The sequence below is a fragment of the Numida meleagris genome, chromosome 4, assembly GCF_002078875.1.
Source record: "Numida meleagris isolate 19003 breed g44 Domestic line chromosome 4, NumMel1.0, whole genome shotgun sequence".
Classification (NCBI taxonomy): domain Eukaryota; kingdom Metazoa; phylum Chordata; class Aves; order Galliformes; family Numididae; genus Numida; species Numida meleagris.
The window spans coordinates 40818076-40837213 of NC_034412.1; the positions used below are offsets into that span (position 1 = coordinate 40818076).

Genomic DNA, 19138 nt, shown 5'->3' on the forward strand with positions numbered 1-19138 from the left:
GCAGCTACATCATGCGACCTTGAATAACCAACTTGTGACTTTGGCAGTTAGATAAGGGCTCAGTCCATCCCATCTGCTCTCATAAGTAATGAAGTGCTTATACTCTTCATTGTTGTGCTTGTAATGAACATTATAACATATACATGACTAAAACACATCTTTCAGAAAGGTATTTGCATTAATTTTAAACATATCTAAAGACGGGCATTCACCAATTTTATGCTTTCTTTTTTCCCATCAATAGTTTAATTGCTCTTAATGGTATCATTTGACTTCGCAGATTATAGAGGGAGGTACTTATTTGCCCAGGATATTCTCCAGCATGGGTCTGTATACAAAATAATGAACTACTCCTTCAGTTATATTTTTGAGAAAGTGAGATGATAACCAAGTTGAGCCTGATTTCAGTGACATCATTGTCACCAATGATACATAAGTACAATGTTTGTAAGATGAGGTTTGTGTTGGACATTTTTGCAAAGGCAGCACATTTAGTCATTGGTTTGTGAATCACTTCAGTGATGTAGTGATGGTCTGCATTCTAGTGGTATAACTGTGCATGTAGCTCTATTCAAACACAGTTTGTTAGAATCTTCCAGTTTATGGGCTTCAACATCTGCCCATACTGCCTGTCATCTTGACTCTGCTCCTTTTTGCCGAGTATAATCTATTGATATTTCAACCTAACATTAAAAAAAATATTGCCCTCAAAACTTGCTTAGATTTCAATGGTTTTGTGTGTGGGTTTTTTTATATATTTCAGATTTTTAGAGGAAGTGTGAAAAGATGTGAGTGTAACAATCAATTGCTTTATTGCTTTTCAGACAGATGTATGTGTTTTGCTTGGCATATGCTTTATCTCCTGCATATATGCTGTTAATTTGAATGTTAATTGGAAGAACTCAGCAAATCACTTACAAACTTGGCACAGCAGCAGTGAGCTCTGCTGTTCAAACTTTTGCATCAGGGCTATAACACTGTACCAAATCAGATGACCTTGGCCTTGGAATGAAGTAAATTTATGTGAGATGTTAAGTATAGCAAAATCTGCACGCTATGTAAATGGTCAAGTTTTACAAGTGCAGCCACAGGAAATTGACTGTCAGTCATATTCTGCTTCCTGTTGTCTTTATTTTTTTTGTGGTGCAGCAGACTGTCATGTTTTCTTTCCATAGATGCCACTGACCTTTCTTGCCACCTGGCTAACTCTATGTCCTTGATGTTGCTTGGAAGGCTGTGTGAGCTGGCTAGGAAATTCTTAGTCTGGTTGTCTTTTAGAGTCACTCCTATTCTTGCTGTCACAACATAGCAGTTGAAGAGCCTTCATTCTCCAGTCTTGAGAACATACCAGCGCACATCCTTAACACATGTCCTTCAAACGCATGTTTAGATGCCTACAGTAAAGAGTGTGGTATTCTGTCTAATTCCATGTTCCTTCCTTAAAACCTCTTCATTTTTCTTTTTGGTTCAGAGTTGTATGCATAGGTGATCATAATGCTGTCCTGGCCTGTCCATTTGCTGCTGGAGTCCCCACATTCCTCCTTCTTCCACTGCTTTGCGCTTACAAATGAGTTGTTGCCAGCTGTTTCCATGTGCATGCTCATATTTGATAAGTGCTTGCAGAGATGTCAGAATTGACTCTGATGTCCTGCACAAGTGCAGAGATGAGGCTGATGCTTACCACAGGAAAGGTCTGCAACCACTTCAGATGCATGTTGATCAACATTTACTAAATAATACAAAAAAAAAAATCTTATACAATTTTGTCCATTAGAAAAAATACCAGCTAGGAACATAGTAAACTTAAAGTTTTCTCAGGGATGGAGTTATTTAATAAGATTTTGTCCTTACAGAACTGTACACCCTCAAGAGGGGGGGAGGGGTGGAAAAAAGGAAACCACCTACCTTGGGGGTGGCAAAGGAGTGAAGTATGTTCTTTGCCTTTTATTATACAAAAGGAAGATACATACTTTTGTGGGGGGAGATTTAACAACAAAGAGCCCAACAGACTCTAGATCTTATCTCTGTGAGGCCTCCGGAGTCTGGAGACAGGGCTAAGGTGTAAACAGAATAGTCTTTAGTACGCACAGCTAATGTGGTCACTTCTGGGACAGTTAAGCAACCCTTTGTTTGTTATCTACGTTGTTGTGAAGAACTTAAGGATAATTAACCGTGAATGGATTTACTGCTTACGAGTGAAGGATATATAAGGTGTGTGTAAAACACAATAAGAAGAACTTGCTATTAAGAGAACTTGCTATTATAAGAACTTGCTATTCTGATGCCACACTGACTGGGGGAATTCTGTAACGGGACCAAGCGCTGACATACTTCGAGAAAAGAGTGGGCATTTTCATTGTGGTTTCTTCACTTGTTTCAATGTCCAGTGTAAATTTCTGATACATAGCATAGGAGTGACTCCTGTGAAGGAATGAATGAGTTTGGTGTGGCTATAACAAATGCGTTGCTATGGGGACTGCTCACTGAGTTGCTTGTCACTAAAGTTGACAAAGGATGTCATACTGTGACTGAGAAGATGTACAGCTCTACTGGCAGTTATCCCTCGTGCTCCTGCTAGCAGGTACCTATGCGGTTATAACAGAAAGCCAGGTAGTCTCACTCTCTTACAAATCATAAATATCTCACATCATTTTCCTGGTAAGCTTTGGCTTTTAGAAACTATAAAGAGAGCTGATGTAGTGGTTCTATTTATTTAATTTACCTTGGGAATCTGCTTTTACAGCTTTATTCATGTATTAATTGTTTAATTTCTTGTGACCATAGCCCTTCGATACAAACAACAATAAATTAATCTTACTTGCCTTGTCATTCTTCATTTCAGCTAGACCAAGGTGAAGTCAAGAGATTATACTCCTGAAAACGCTTGCTGTTGAGTTCTGACATTTTTACCGGTGGCGAGTAACCGTTAAGGATATTGTTGAGTAGTTGTTCCTTCGGGGCTTTGTATTGTGCCTACAGAAATGCCCTGCAGGTCTTCTTGTATTCCGTCTCTCAAGATGCCAGTGTGACAGTCGGTCCTGCTTCTCTCCTTTTCTTGAAGGCATGACACAGCTTAAAATGGAAACTCAAACTCAAAAAGTGACAAAACTAAAGCTATCATTATTTTTTTTTGTCTGAAGGGGGAGGGAACTTGGAAGCAGCTGTTTCTTGTGGCTGGTAAAATCACTGTAAGGATTTTCTCCGTGTTCTTTAAGTAAAGATACAAGGGTTTCCCAGTTTCTGGTACCTTATGATAGTTGCCAGTGTGTGGCTTTATGCTTCCATCTAACATTGGCCCTTTCAGTAATACCTTTTGCAAGCCATACTGGGCCTTTGGCTATGTGTTTTTCTTCTGTCTTCCAAGACTGGTGTTTTTCTACCTTATTTCCCACTGAGAGCCAGCAATTGGCTCCTGCAGCCAGCATTCTGGTTACATTGTTCAGAATAAAGTCAGGACCAAGGAGACTGAGAGCAGTGTGCTTCATACAATGCCTGCAGATTCAGCTTACTCATGGGGCTCTTGCAGCTTCAGCTGCTGTCCCAACTGATGAGACAACTGAACTTAATGAGTGTTCATAACTGCAAGGTAAAGCCCATTAACTTAAGCTGCTTGACTGAGGTGTCAGATATGGAGCTTTTTTCCATGTTTGCCGCAGCCTATGTGTATGTTTGCAGACTTGGCTGGCGTGAGGAAACCTAGTGATGAGCATGATCTCAGACTACATCCATTGCATCCTATACTTCCAGAGGACCTGAGCCATGACACTTCATAGTGAAATTATCTTACTAGAATTTCTACTGCAGATGCCAGTCCTACTCACCAATGCCCCACAGCCAGTAGTCCTGATCAGACCTACTGACAGGGAAGGGAGTTCACACTGGAACACAGATCATGTTACCAAAGGCTAACAAAAGTTGCTTGCTGTTTTAAACCTTCTAATATTAAAAAGCACTACTTTTTTGATACTGAGAAAAAATAACAGCCTATTATTGGAAATAGAATATGTTTTTATTTCATGCTTTGAAGATTGTTTGATAGATGCTTGGACCAAGATTATCTTTAAGTAGTTCAGTGTGAATAAGGAAGTGTTTTAGAAGCAGCCTTAAGCATAAATATATATACTTAAAATGTTTTAGGTATGGAGGAGTTATGATTGAAAAATGAGCCTACTTGCATTCCTGTGAATACCATTATGATTCCTCCTGGTGCTGCTACAGTGATCCATCACTGCAGGATTTGCCACAGGGACTGGTTGCAGAGGGGAACAGGATGGTCGGAGATACTGAGCAGATTTCACATGGGAGCAAACTCAGATTCTGCAAGATGAAAGCGATAACTAGCAAAGCATCTAAAAGAAGTGTGTGGAAATGATGAGTGGAAAGCGGTGGCGAAAATTATGCATTGTATTCTCCAGTACTAATTTTGAGGAAGTCAACTGTAGCTGGTTGATGACAACTTGAAAATGGACTATTAGAAATATTTCTTCATATAACCTATAGCTTAGCTTTTGAACTGTGCAAGAGATTGGGGTTGCTAGAAGTCTGTGCAAGGGCAGAAGTAATGGAACAAATTCATAACTTCCTGGAGAGTTTTGTATATACAGATGCAGTCTCTCTGGTTAAGCATGTCTTAAATTGTAAGCTGGAGGAGGATGCTTGAGAAGAATGAAAAGGAGTGAATGTACTGCCCTTTCCTTCTCAAGGGACCAAACTACTGTCATTCTGTCAATACAGTGCACTTAGCAGAAAGGAACGCAGGAGTTCTATGAGGGTGACAGAGCACTGGAACAAGCTGCCCAGTGAAGTTGTGGAATCTCCTCTGGAGATATTCAAGACCCACCTGGACACCTACCTGTGCAACCTGCTGTAGGGAACCTGCTGTAGTGAACCTGCGGTAGAAGGGGAGTTGGTCACGATGATATTTAGAGGTCCCTTCCAACCCCTACAGTTTTGTGAATTGTATGGGAAGTGGGCCATCAGTACCATCATTATTTTATTAATGTTTTTGTCACAGGCATGACTTTCCATGATGTATCACCAGTATAGGAAACATTCTAAGTATTAACATTAAAAGGAGCAGCTGCTGCTTATAGTTTAATTTCTTATGCATAGAGTATGAGTCAACAGCGCCAAATATCATATATGGTTATTACCCTATTATTGCAGTGGCAATAAATAAACTTAGGGTACAAATGCAAGGGCGCAAATAATCACATGCTCTAGTGTGTTAGAAGAATTTTCTGGCTTCTGATTAATGTTGTGCAATGTACCCTTCACAACTGGGTGCCAGCATTGACAGCACAAAGCAGATATGTGTGTGCAGCCTTTGTGAATACCATAAAAGAAAGAGGAAATGTGAGAACCTGCTAGAACGTAATTCATTTGCCCATAATGGCCCTGTAATTGTTGCTATTACCAAATTTCAGATTGTGACTGTGCTGTGTTTAAGAATTGGGCCTGGGGTTTTATTGCAGAATTATTACATTAAAACCATTTGGGAACTATGGGCATATAGTCTCACTCACTCTCTTAAGTATTATTCTGGCCAATATTTTGAAATGCAGCTGTTTCTAAGGGACAAGAGGCACTAGAGTAACTATTGAACTAGTAGCAAAATTGAAATCCATTTAGTTTCCTTTTTTTTTCCCAAAGACCTCAGCTAATCTGAGATCAAGGCGCAGGAAAATTAGGCTTTTTTTATTAAAAAAAAGTAGTTGGGCTTTCACTCAAAAGCACCTTGACCTTTTTTGTGTCTTTAAAGAGACTGAAAGTCTCCTTGGGCTTAAGGGTTTTAAACTGAAGAATTAAAATATTGTGTTTTGTTTCTGTGACCAAGGAAGAGAATATAAAAATGAAATCATACACTTGGTTTTGTTCAAGTGTTTAATGAAGCTGATGTTTGGAGCTAGCAAAGAAAAGGGCCCTCTGAATTAATATGAGAGAACATGTTCACATGGTGAGCACAGTGCTAAACTACAGTTGTTACTGGACTTATCACAACTAATGCACTTCATTTCAAGACCCTCTCATAAACTATTTCTAGCGCCAACAGCTTTCCTGGGAAACTACCTCGAGTTACCCATTTTAAATGCTCCTTTTTCTTCCCTCAGCTCTGCAGTCATCCTCAAAACTGGACTAACTTACTGAAGAAATTTATGGTAGACCCTCTTGTTTTGTTTTTGTATATATATATATATATATATATATTTTTTTTTTGAATGTTGTTGTTAGCGAGACTGGAAGAAGTGTATCACAGTTCTTTGTTCTCCCATGTTTGCCTTCTATGAAGAACCTACACAGGGCCAGGCTCTCTCAGCTCTTCTCTGTCCTTTGTTCAGAGCACTTGAACTCATTGCCTCAGCCTCATCACAGCAGAGCCAGCCTTAACAAACAGTGTGCTAAAATGCAAATGTCTGTGCTGGGAATTGGTATTCTGGAGTAATTAGAACATGTTTTCTGGCTTTCGGTAGTTAAAGGGAATGTGCAATTGGATAATTTGGATCCAGATATTGCTCCCCCGTGTTTCAGTCTCCTGTTTCTTACACTGGTAGTTGACAGGAAATGTATTTAACACCTCCCATGCCCCTGGCTGGTTACTTTTTTTTTTTTTTTTTTTTAACTAAAGCAGAACATTTTTAGGTATGAAACAGCAGTTGCTTTCCAGACTTGATCTGTCTCTCAAACAATGAAAGCTGATTATTTTTAAATTTTATAGTTACAAGTGGAAATACATGGAATTGTCAGTATCCAACTCTTAAATCCAGAAATACTTCAATGTTTTCATCTCCCTACATCATGAATTTCTTATGCTTCACTGCACACTGGATATTAACATTTCCATTCTGTCTTCTTTAAACAGGTAGTACCTGCAGTTAATTTCATCACTTATATCTTGTGTCGAGAGAGACTATTTTCGCAGTGAGTAGTAATAGCCAGATTTTCTCTCTCTTCTTTTTTTTTAAAAAAAAAAAAGGCAAAAAAAAAAAAAAGTACAATCAACAGTATTAGAATAGCTGCTGGAACTATCACTCCTCGAGCTTAAAATCTATCTGTTCTTTAGAGAGATATGTTATATTCATTAGCTGTTGAAGGCTTCATACTGTCCTACTATTTGGAGAATTAAGCATTTTTCACTCGTTGGTACAGAGTAGAAGAAAACTGCTTTAAAATAGTCACTCTTATTGTTCTTGAAAGAAACAGATGAGGGGGAAAAAAAAGGTTGTTTTTCTTCTCCAGATGCAGAAATCTATTTTGATAGTGAATGATGTTCTGGAACTTCTTAAACACTCCTAGTGATAAATAGATGGGGTATACTTTTAAAACATTCGGCAATGGAAGAAAAAACCTGCATGCATAATTGAAGGATAAACTGAAGAATTCAGAGAGGAAGAACTTCTAAAAGCAGTAGCAATCCCTTATAATAGTAATACATGGAGTTCAGACATCTTTTTTTTCTTTTTCTTTGGAGTTGTCGTATATATGACTTGTAGTTGGTTTGTATCTTTTATTGATTAAAAGTTAATGATAATACATAGTAAATATGTCCTTTCAGTTGTATTATTTCGCTATAATTATTGGCTAGTCCATGTAATCATTGAATTGTGAATCAAGGAGATGCAGGTTTTCTGGAAAATACCATCATGTGCAAAAATACCATCTCACTTGCATATAAATTACATGTTTTCAGAAGATATTAACTGCATAACACCTTGCAGAGGGCACAGAACTGAGAGAAAGTGGATGGTAAGCCAGAGGGTCTTGCTGCCATCCAGACCTGGAGAAATGAGCTGACAGGAACCTCATGGGTTCAGCAACGGAATTGCCAAGTCCTGCATCTGGGGAGGAACAACCCTAGGAAGGTAAACTTAGGCACTAGTGCATGCTGGCAGCTAATCAGCTCAAGGCAGCTCTGCAGAGAATGTTCTTGGGAGTCGTGGTGGATACAAGATGACCAAGAGCCTGCATTGTGCCTAAGAAGGCCCGTGATATACTGGGCTGCATTAGTTGCGGTGTTACCAGCAGATTGAGGTGGGGAATCCTTCCTCTCAGCTCTGGTGGGTCCTCACATAGAGTGCTGAGACCAGTGCAGGGCTCCCTTGTATGGAAGAGATACGGAGCTCCTGAACAGTGCCTAACAAAGGACTGCTGTGATGATGACGCTGGAGCATTTCTCCTATGAGCGAGATGGGACTGTTCAGCATACAGAAGAGAAAGGAGAGATCTTATCCATGTGTATATTTGGTGGGAGAATGCCAAGAGGACCGAACTAGGCTCTTTTAAGTTCTGTCCAGTGCCAGGCAAGAGGCAATGGGCACAAATTAGAACACAGGGGGTTCTGCCTGAACACCAGGAAGTGCTTCTGTGAGGCTGTGGACTCTCCTTACAGATCTTTAAAAGCTGCCTGGATGTGGTCTTGGGCACCCTGCTTTGGGTGTCCCTGCTTGAGCAGAGGTTGGGCCTGATGGCCTCATTTAAAGATGTACCTAGATTGTTTTCCCGTTGACTTTTCCTATGAATAGCTGGTTGCTGTGACTGAGAAGAAACAGGACAACTGCTGATGCTCCCACTGTATATCCAGATAGAAAGTTTCTGCCATATTTGGGTTGTTAAGCACTGGAATAGGCTCCCCAGGGAGGTGGTTGAGTCACCATCCCTGAATATGTTTAAAAACCGTTTGGACGTGTGCGCAGGGACATGATTTAGCGGTGGGTTGTTACAGTAGTATGGTTAGGTTGAGGTTGGACTTGATGATCTTGGGGGTCTTTTTCAACCTGAGCGATTCTGTGATTCTATTTGTTTTGCAGTACAACTTTATTTGCTTTGTACAACCATTAGCTATTTTGTAATTGTACAGAATCATTCTCATTTTGACAGTGGCCTCTAGAGGTCCCTTCAAGCTCAGTTGTTCAGTTATTCTGAGAATCTGAGGTTACTACTTTCTTGTAGCACTTGTTTGCAAACAAAACAGCAATTGTTTTTCCAACTCTACAAATTGAATTAAGTGATGAAGCCTTTGCTAATTATAAATAAATGATAACTTAAATTTTCGAGTCTCCTCCTAGCAGAGGTATGCACATTGTGTACTTTTTTTTTCCGCCATCATCTGTGGAGCACGCTATAACACAGCCTGGACAAAATAGCTGGACTTTGTTTTTAGGATGATATACACAAACCTAGCAGTAGTTGAGCCTCAGGAAGCAATTCTTGTTACAATCTTTGGGATCTTGTTGCAACTGAAAAATGAAAGTTAAGAGAATGCTAAAGGTTGAGTATGTGAGTACATACACACAGAACGTAAGGATTTTGGGGATGATTTACAAATGTAATGTTGACTACTCCGCACCAGATATTCCGTTCGTGAACTGCACCCTGTTTGCAAGGACTAACACCTAGTCCCCGACCATCCTGACGCATGCACACACCAATATGGTGAGTGGCAAAATGGCGTTTATTGCATCGTTACAAAGTCTTATATATCCTTCCTTATCTCCCTTATCTCTTTGTCCGCTTCGTCTACGCCCACAAGCTCTGGGCAGGGGAGGTGTCCTAGTGCGTCCCAGCCCGTACCTTCGGTTGCCGCCTACTACAATGTAAGACTTGTATTATTACCCTGAATGTTTGTTGGTGATTAGATCAAGCATGTCTCACTTCACTCGCTACATACTGCAAGCAAAGGGCATGGTTTCTATTCACTCTGAAGAAAAATACTTGGTTTTATACAGCATGGAGCTAGGACAAAATGGAAGGGTGAGATGAATGACTGTAACGAATTTTGCAAACTTTCTGTGATACTCAAAGACAGGATTAAAATTGAAGCAAAATGCTCAGCAAAAATCAGTCAATTGAAGCATTGCCAACACTACTGAAAGTAGCAAAAAAGTGAAGATTAGAAAATATGAAGTAAAAAATTAAGTAACCTGTTACATGAATTTACCGTTCCCACATGAATAGTATCTTGTTTTTTTTTGTGTGTGTTTTTGTTCATAAGATGCAGTGAATAGAGGTAGAGAATTAGCTTGCACGCTCATTTGAGGAATAGTGTAGTAGACGCGAGCAGCTGTTTACACTGGTTATTGGTAGGTTTTTGAATACCAACTCAAGTAATTAAAATTTTTGCTTTCCTCTGTTTTCCTCACAAATTCATGTGGTAAGGATAAATTTGTAAAGTTCTTACTGGCTTTTAAAATGCCAGCTGGACACTTGAGAGGATTGCGGTTAAAAGAGGTAATCCCTTAGTGTATTGGTTTGATATTATGAGATTTGTAGTATTTTGGGAATCTTAAGATAATTCAGATTAATGAGTCCAAAATGTAGAATTCATTAATTGGCCTTTTGGGTGGTAATATTGCCCACTGATAGATAAAAAAAAATGAAGGCGTATGAAAGAAACGAGGCTTAAGAGAAGTTTGAAGTCAAGTATGAAAATAGTCTCCTTAAGTAGAACAGAGCCCATCCCTATCATTGTTAAAGTTGGTCTGCATTCAAGCACATTCTCATTATTTTAATGAACATTATGAACAGCTAATAAAAGAATGCACTCTAGTAGATAAAAATTAAATGCTGTCACCATTTCATGACATTTTAGTTAATTATACCATCCCATAATGACTTATGACTGTTAGCACAGAGTCTTGAGATAAAAGGGAGGAATCACAGAAGCTTGCAAAAGCCATATCAAAGATTATCTCTGTCTCGAATGGGGGGACAATAAATTCCACAAGCGCAGATCACCAGATGACCTGGGTTTTCTTCCCCTGTAAATTAGGGGATTATACAATCCCCATGTGGCGTTAATTATTAAACAAAAGCAATTTTAGATTTTATTCATTCATGAAATTTTAAAAAGGCTGGGAGACTAGCAGTGTCATTTTTGTTACTTGCAGTTTTCTATTTTAATTCCTTTTGTTAACTACTCCGAACAGTGGGTGATCCTACTCTGTGATGCTTTCATACTCAGCGGATCTTTTACAAGTAAATAAATGACTTGATAGTCAAGTGGTATCGAAACTTTTCTAAAAAAAAGTAATTACTTCATTAATTTTTTTAAATCAGCATTTCAAGTTATAACACAGGAGCTGAATTTCAGTATGACCTGTTGGCCTCACTTTTCACAATTCTTTGCCTATAAACCAAGTGCTTAATATATATAAATGTTCTTATTTGGCACAAATTCTGTCATTGGTTGTAGTGAGAAGATACTACTTTGTGCTTTTCTTTGTGCCTAACAAATAGCACCACGATAATACATTGTCTGCTGGTTACATGCAACATATGAGGACAAAAATCACATAAAATTCTTTGATTTTTGTATAGGTTCTCTAGTTCAATGTATTTTGCTTTAGTTCCCTTCACAGTTTTCTATATAGGAACCTGTAACATATATCCCTCTTACATACCTGTAGGCAGTATAGCAAGTTTTCTTTGGTATCACCATGTTTTGGGGATGGATGTCTGTGATAATGACCAAGTATTGAGTAACACTGGTTCCAAAATACAGAAGGTCATATTTCACTTCTAGTTATCTTATGTGTCTACCCTGCACAATGTGTGCATCAATAATTAAACAAATAGACATAAACACTGAAGAACATAAAATGTATTAGAGATAATTACATGTACTCTGCCAAAACTATTTTCTACCTTTTAGAGTAAGCCCATTGTCAGGATGTTTGTGCTGCTTACTAAATGGCTCAGAATTACTCTAAAAACCAGAAGCCTTTGGCACATTTAAGACCTTTATTACAAATACTCAATCCTTTACTATTCCTTACAGTTTACTTTCAAGCTGCCTTAAAGCACCAGGCATTGTTCCAGGGTGTGTGTTGGGCATGCAGTGTATCTTGATGTGTGCTGAATTCATGCTGAATATAATTTGAGTAAAACCCAGGGTAAAATGCCACGATTAGCTGTTCTGGGTTGGCATTCAATCAAGGCAAAATAGATGAAATTTTCATTCCAGTTTTAGCCCTTGTGTAAGTGGAGTAAAGTGAGTAGAAAAGATAAATTGTCTGTGGTCAGTAAGGAGAATGCACTTGATTGTGGAGGTTGGGTGATATGTCATCAGAAGCAAGTTTTATACCGATAAATGTCACCATTCAATATGCCCAGCTATCCCAACCTTGTGCAAATAAGTTCTTTCTGGCTTTTTATCCTTGAGAATTTGTGTCAGTCATCCTTGTTACAGTCTATGTTATTGGCTGTATATATGCATGTGTAAACCCTACATAGTGGTGTATGTTATGCATATAAAATACTATGTGACTCCGTTTAAAAGATGAATCACCGCATTTCTTTCTATTCACATATGACATATAATAGTACCATAAATATATAATATAAGAAGCTGGTGTGGTTTATTCGATACAAACAGCATTTGCTTCCAACTTCTGCTTGGTAGATAAACGTATATCTTTGGCATACATGAAATCTCTATCTTAGAAACAACTAGCAGTGAGGGGTGACTGCTGTGGTGCTAAATTACCTGAGATTTTGGAATGTGTGTAACTTCTAACAAATATAGCTGTCTGTATAGTCTCAGCTGTACCTGAGGTCAGGTACTTCTGGGTTTTCATTTATTAGTGCTAATTGAACCAGATGCTTAGTTGAAATATGCGATCATTCTTCTAGTTCTAAGTATCATCTGAGTCATATAAACTAGCACTATAATATGTAAATAATTTGTATTTAGGGAAAATATGAATAAAAGTATGAGATACCACACCTAGACCACTTGAAGTTGGCCTTTTTGGATTAAAGTGTGAAATGTAAAACAAAAAAACACTAGTCAGAGTTTCTCAAATAGATTATAACCCTCCTTCATTTTCATTCTCATTTTTAATCTGTGATGAAAAAAGAAGTGCACCATATGATAATTACGAATTGAAAATACACGTCCTTTTAAGGACTCAGATGAATCAAAGAGACATAGCAAACTAACATCATATCTTGTGCCACGTGAAACTTAGAAAATGAGAGTGGATGTACCAGTCTATGGCAAATAGAAATGCCATTTTATGAAATACAGAAAACAATAATGTTTTCTTTGCAGGTGACTACAGCAAAGTCTGGAAAATTATTTCCATTTTGGCCTATCACAGTATGACTTATTACATGTATATATTTATATAGGTACATACATTTATTCTTTTTTCTTTAAACATTTGAAATATACCCTGAAATCACTCTTTAACACTGAGATTTTTATCTTTGCAGTTTGTCGAGAAGACTCGTACCAGTCAATAGTCTCATGTGCTGCTGTAGTACTTACCCCAACAGTGGATACAAGGAAGAAAGAACAAATGCTAAAACCTGATGTGTCTAAACAGTGAGTTATTCAAATAACATGATCCTTTATGAATGCAGTGTGAACAAAGGCTAGTTTCATTCTTGTGGATATGTATATATACCTCCTTTCTATTTCACCAGGGGTTGCACTTACGTGTTTCCATAACCAGAAATTGGCCTGTGACTAGGCTGCTTGTTTTTTTTTTTTCACTAGTCTACCTTTTTATCCAAGGCTTTTGGTAATGAAATATACAAAGGGAGTGTTCATTTATCCTCTGAGAAATTAGCATTTTAATAGGCTTAGCAGAGCGATTCCCTTTGTTTAAACAATCCTTTCATTCTTGCAGTTTTTAGTTGCTTTTTAGAAAGATATTAGTTCCTAAATGGTTTTCCCATTTGAGATATTAAAATATTTTTCAGTGACTATTTTTACTACTGTGATATACGGTGACCTCAAAAATGTGGTAGTGGTCTTCCCAGGAAATTCTATGAAATTTAGTGTAATTTGATATCTTACATTAGACATCAATCATACCCAAAGCATATCAGACAAGATGGCTGCTCCTTAACAATTTTTGACATGGGTCCCATACCACATTCTTGTTCCTAAAGTGGAGAGACATGGCATGGTTGCAGCCAGAGGGTTGTGGTCAACAGTTCTATGGCCAGGTGGAGGCCGGTCATGGGTGATGTCTACCAGGGGTCTCTCTTGGGTCTGGTACTCTTCAATATCTTTATCAATGACACGGATAGTGGGATTGAGTTCACCCTTGGCAAGTCTGCAGATGACTCCAAGCTGTGTGGTGCAGCTGATACAACAGAAGGAAGGAACACCATCCAGAGGGACCTGGACAGGCTTGAAAAGTGGGCACACAAGAACCTAATGAGGTTTAACAAGGCCAAGTGCAAGGCGTTGGGCTTGGTTCAGGGCAATCCCAGGTATTGCATACAAACTGGAGGAAGAATTCCTTGAGAGCTGCCCTGCGGTTTAGATCCTGGGGGTCCTGATGAATGCAAAGCTGGACATTCAAAAAAACCACACCAACAACAACTCAGTGAATTGGTTATTAGACCTGAAACCTTTGGGTCAGATTAAAATGTGTGCACTATCTCATCTGTTACTAGTCATACAATGTCTGTAATGGGAGATGTAAAGTCTGTTTTTCCCATGTACATCTAGCCGTAGTAGAGGTCTACGGCCTAAGTCAGTGTCTTACTGTGGCCTCTCTTTCAATTTAGTGATAAAACCATTTCTTCCTAGTCTACCTGTATTTTAAATTTTAAAATAGTACATTGTCTGTCACCTAAATGTGAATTAATGTTTGAAATACTCTTAGCATCTATTTGATTCAATGTTTTTATGTGGCTTTCTGATTGTTAAGGGATTGGGAAAGCAATAGGTTGCAGAATAACTATGCTGAAATACAGACTTCTGTGGTTAGTTCAAACAATATAGTACACTTTTGCCTCATTTCCATTAAAAAGTAAGCCTGCACTGTTATTTGATTGCCTCTTTTCCTCCGCTATCAGCAGTTCCAGCATTTCATAATCCCTTATGAATTCAGAGGAAGGTCCTGTGTGTGTTTAGCATGTACATGAGACTTTTATGATACCACCTCCTTTTCTCCTGTGCCTTATGGTATTAGCAAGTATATTAATCTATTTTATGTTTGTTTATTTTTTTATTCTTTATAACCTGACTAGTGATATCCTTTAAGTTACTAGACTTATTAACATACACTCAAATATCTAAGAAACATTCTCTGGCCTCTGCTACAGTTTGCACTTATAAAAATTTGAGTTGTAGCTCTGGAGTTCTGTCATTAAAAAAAAAGTTTGTGCTTAGATTATTTTATATATATGCATATGAAATGGCATCACAGTATTGCCATGTTTACACCAACATTTCTTAGAAATATATTGGAAATGAAACAAACATCTTTTTGGAAAAGTTTTACATGCTATAACAGGAGTTCAGTAAACCACCCATAAACATTCGGTGTAACTGTAGGACTGTAGGGAGATGAAAGCATATTGCTTCAAGGAGATATCAAGTGCTGTGAAGCAGCGGTGTCCCATTTATTTCTGTCTTGTCACCTTGTGCTTTTTGCTTGCAGATCTTTGTCCCCATACCCACTTATAATTGAAGTAAAGCAGATCCTAGTTCCTGTGTCTAAATATCCAAGTGCCATCTGTTTTTCTCCACTGTAGATGCTAAGCAAGAGGAAGCCCCTGATTGACATTAGAGCAGCGTCCATGTGATCTGATCCACACAGATGAATTGTAATTACTTACGTTTGTAATTACCTTACTGAAAATGACCTAATAACCTTTATGTTTTGATTTTTATGCTTACCTTTGTGTATGTACCTCAGTGGTTTTGACTTGCATGTCTAAAAATTGAATATCATACAGAGTTGAGCAGTGGTCAGCTCTCCAGGAACGTGCAAATGTTGCTGAATTTCAGGGCCTTGGACAGAGTATGTCAAAATGCTTTCTGAAGCTACATAAGGAAGCAATGTATAATCCAAGACACAAAAAGTACATATTAATGAAAATCAGATAATAAACAGTTACAAATAATTAAAAACAATTATATTGTGTAAACCCCAGTGGAACTATATGCAAAACTTTCAGGACACAACAAACTGTGATGCCTTGGTGAGGGAAGAATACCTTTAGTGTGAATTGCATATACATTTGACTAATGATGTTTGGACTTAAAAAGAAGCTGTTTAGTGACTTTAAATAATGCACTGTATTCGATTAATGTAATTTTACTCTAAGCAGCAAAATATTATGCCAGAAATGGTAGCAGCAACACATACCAATTCTTCGAAGTGTCAATGATTAGATATTATCAGGATTGGAGAAATAAATAAAAGGCTGTTTTCTTTTCCTGTATTTTTCTTCAAATTGCAAAACATTTCTCCAGGAAGCAGTTTCTTAATGATACCTAGGGAAATGTGCAGGGAGTCACAGTGACTGTCTGGGTGCTTACTCATGGGAATCAGGGTAAGGGAGATAACTATATCTTCAATACAGTGATGTACTGAACTGTTTAGTACAGATAATCAGTTATGGCATCTCAAAATGTTCTTGTGCACGTACAATGGCTGCTCCAAAAGTACTGCCTTCTATTTTATTATGTTAGCCCATGACATCAGAGGCAGGTGGTGGTGGTATGGCAGTAGGCGCTGAACCTTCCTTCCGACATTTTGTTGCCATGCAACAGATGGCAGCAGAAGGGGCAGTCTGAGAAATGGCATCTGACATGGGAGCGGGTATAGAGCAAAGGTGTGTCACTGAATTCCTCCATGCAGAAAACGCTGTACCCAATTAACGCTGACTGATGCCTGCTGAATGTTTGCAGAGCCCAAACAGTGGACGTGAGCACAGTGAGGTGGGAGGTGGTGTGTTTTAGCAGTGGCCACAGCAGCAGTGTGTCCCCTCCACTGGTGCAGATTTTTACAAGCACAGTGTGTAGGCTCATGTTAATTGCTGGTAAAAATGCTGGTAAAAATTGCTACTGGTGGTGATTATGTTGCATCAAGAGAAGCATGACCAGCAGGTCGAGGGAGGTGATTCTGTCCCTCTACTCTGCTCTTGTGAGACACCATCTGGAGTATTGTGTCCAGTTCTTCAGCCCCCAGCACAAGAAGGACATGAAGCTGTTGGAGGAGGGCCATGAAGATGATCAGAGGGCTGAGGTACCTCCCTAATAGGACAGGCTGAGAGAGCTGGGGCTCTTAATCCTCAAGAAGAGAAGGCTCCAAGGGGATCTTATAGTGGCATTCCAGTACCTGAAGGGGGTCTGCAGGAAAGCTGGAGAGGGACTATTTATAAGGGCAGGTAGTGACAGGATGAGGGGAAATGGTTTTAAATGGGAAGAGAGTAGATTTAGACTAGATATCAGTAAGAAATTCTTTACTGTGAGGGTGGCGAGACACTGGAACAGGTTGTCCGTTGAGGTTGTGGATGCTCCCTTCCTGGAAGCATTCAAGGCCAGACTGGATGGTGCTGTGAGCAACCTGGTGTAGAGGGAGGTATCCCTGCCTATAGCCGGGATTTGGAACTAGATTATCTTAAAGGTCACTTCCAACCCAAACCATTCTATGATTCTATGAAAAGTAGTATTTTGTGGCTGAGAATTTGCTCTATCAAATAGTGTTACTGTGCTGTTTGTATATCTTGTAGTTTCCATGGAATTAAATAAAAGGCATCACTTCCAGAGCAACATACATATCTTTTTTGTTTCAAAATTTATAAGTTTTTTTCTTCCTAAATGCCTGATCTTCAATTTGTGAAAATGTAATTGTTATATTTGAAGACACTGATGCTTTTTGATTCTTGCAGCCTTGCTTAAATTTTTTTGAGAGGAATTGAAAAAAACCTTTTTCTACTCTTTCTTTCCTTCACTTGCAGGTTTTCTTTTCCTTTTCCACTCCCTCCATCTGTTACTTCTATATATATGGTATTTAGATACATTTCTGGGAAGAATTTTTTCCCCTCAAAGTGACAGTTCTTTTCTCTGCCCCTTAGCATAACATGAAGAGTGATCCTCTAATGTCAGGTTGTGGTACCGCACTGGAAGGTTTGTATCTGATTTGACAGTCTATTCAAGCAGGCTTGTTTTGGTAATGTGTAAAATGAATGCTTTTCAGACTCATCTAGACAATCTGATAAAAGATGATTGAACTGTTTCAGTTTCCAAGACAATTGCGATGATCCACTGTGAAAGCGTGCGTCACTCCTTGCGTAATACTAATGGTATATGGATGCCTGTTGTTGCTCTGGAAATACATTGATTTGAAAGCTGTGGTTCCAACTCAGTTGAGAAGCAGTAAAAGACACATCAACTGAATTGAGTATACTTAGCATAGCATTTTAGTGATACATAAGAGGTAGAGGAAATAGAAATTTATATCATTTTCTTCAAAGCATGTACTTCAAGATTGAGTAAAGACTTTGTAGTGCAATATGCTTATATTGTCAGTTGTCAAATGTGTCATCAAGATCACTTCCTGAACTGATAGGAATCAAATATATTTCTGCAAGGGCCAAATACGTTCCGAGAATTGCTTCACGCGTGTGGATACTGGAGATCCTTCTTGGAGAACTAGGTGGGCCTGTCTCCTGAGGGCTGAGGTCAGAAGGGCGGGCTGTGCACATGATAATCTCTTCCTTGTTCTGCGCTCCCTTTGTGAGCCACTTCCTCTGCTTTTTCTCACCGTGCACATCACTCTGGAGCTCAGCCATCTCTCCTCCCTGGCACTGGTGCTCCTCACAGTATCCTGCAGCACCCCATCCCTTGCTCGTGGGTGTGCATTTCTTTCTTTTGTAGATGTATGTCTCACAATATGTGAAATTTCAGTGCTGTTTCCTTCTTTTATCCGTGGAAAATAGTCTAAGTGCTGCCTGTCTCTTGCTCATGTGACAGACCATCTGCAGAGACTGGAAATCACAGTAAGATGTGTCTAGGAAGGTACCTCCTGAAGTAAGGTAGAGTCTATGACTTACTTGGGGCCCTAGTGAACAGGTTTTGCATGTTAATGTGCCTCTTACCACAGAAGATTTTTATATGTCCTAGTTAAGAAATAGGGGATGAACTGCATTTTTTACAGTAATAGGTGTTGGTTTCCTCAGTTAAAGTTAGGCTTAGTGAAATACTAGTTTTGTTTTGAAAAACATAAATATGTCTTGGAAAAATATTTTCTGCTAGATTTTTGAACCTTTAATTTTTATACTAGAAAGAAAAGCATATTGTAAATATATAACTGAGTATATTCACTATGGAACAAATTGATAATAAAAACGTAATCGAGGTAATAAACAACGAATGAACTTTTTTATT

At 38.7% G+C, this 19138-nt stretch overlaps 1 protein-coding gene across 5 annotated transcripts in view; it reads left to right on the forward strand.

The window, feature by feature from the left end:
- CCSER1 (coiled-coil serine rich protein 1) overlaps positions 1–19138 on the forward strand; it is a 632727-nt gene that overhangs the window by 164250 nt on the left and 449339 nt on the right. For all 5 annotated transcript variants that reach the window (XR_002438019.1, XR_002438018.1, XM_021394792.1 and 2 more), the window contains exon 5: positions 13213–13324. Coding sequence is in view for 3 of the 5 variants with exons in the window: in XM_021394792.1 (XP_021250467.1) it covers positions 13213–13324 (112 nt within the window). In the remaining 2 variants the exon portion in view is untranslated. The remainder of the gene's footprint in view (positions 1–13212; positions 13325–19138) is intronic.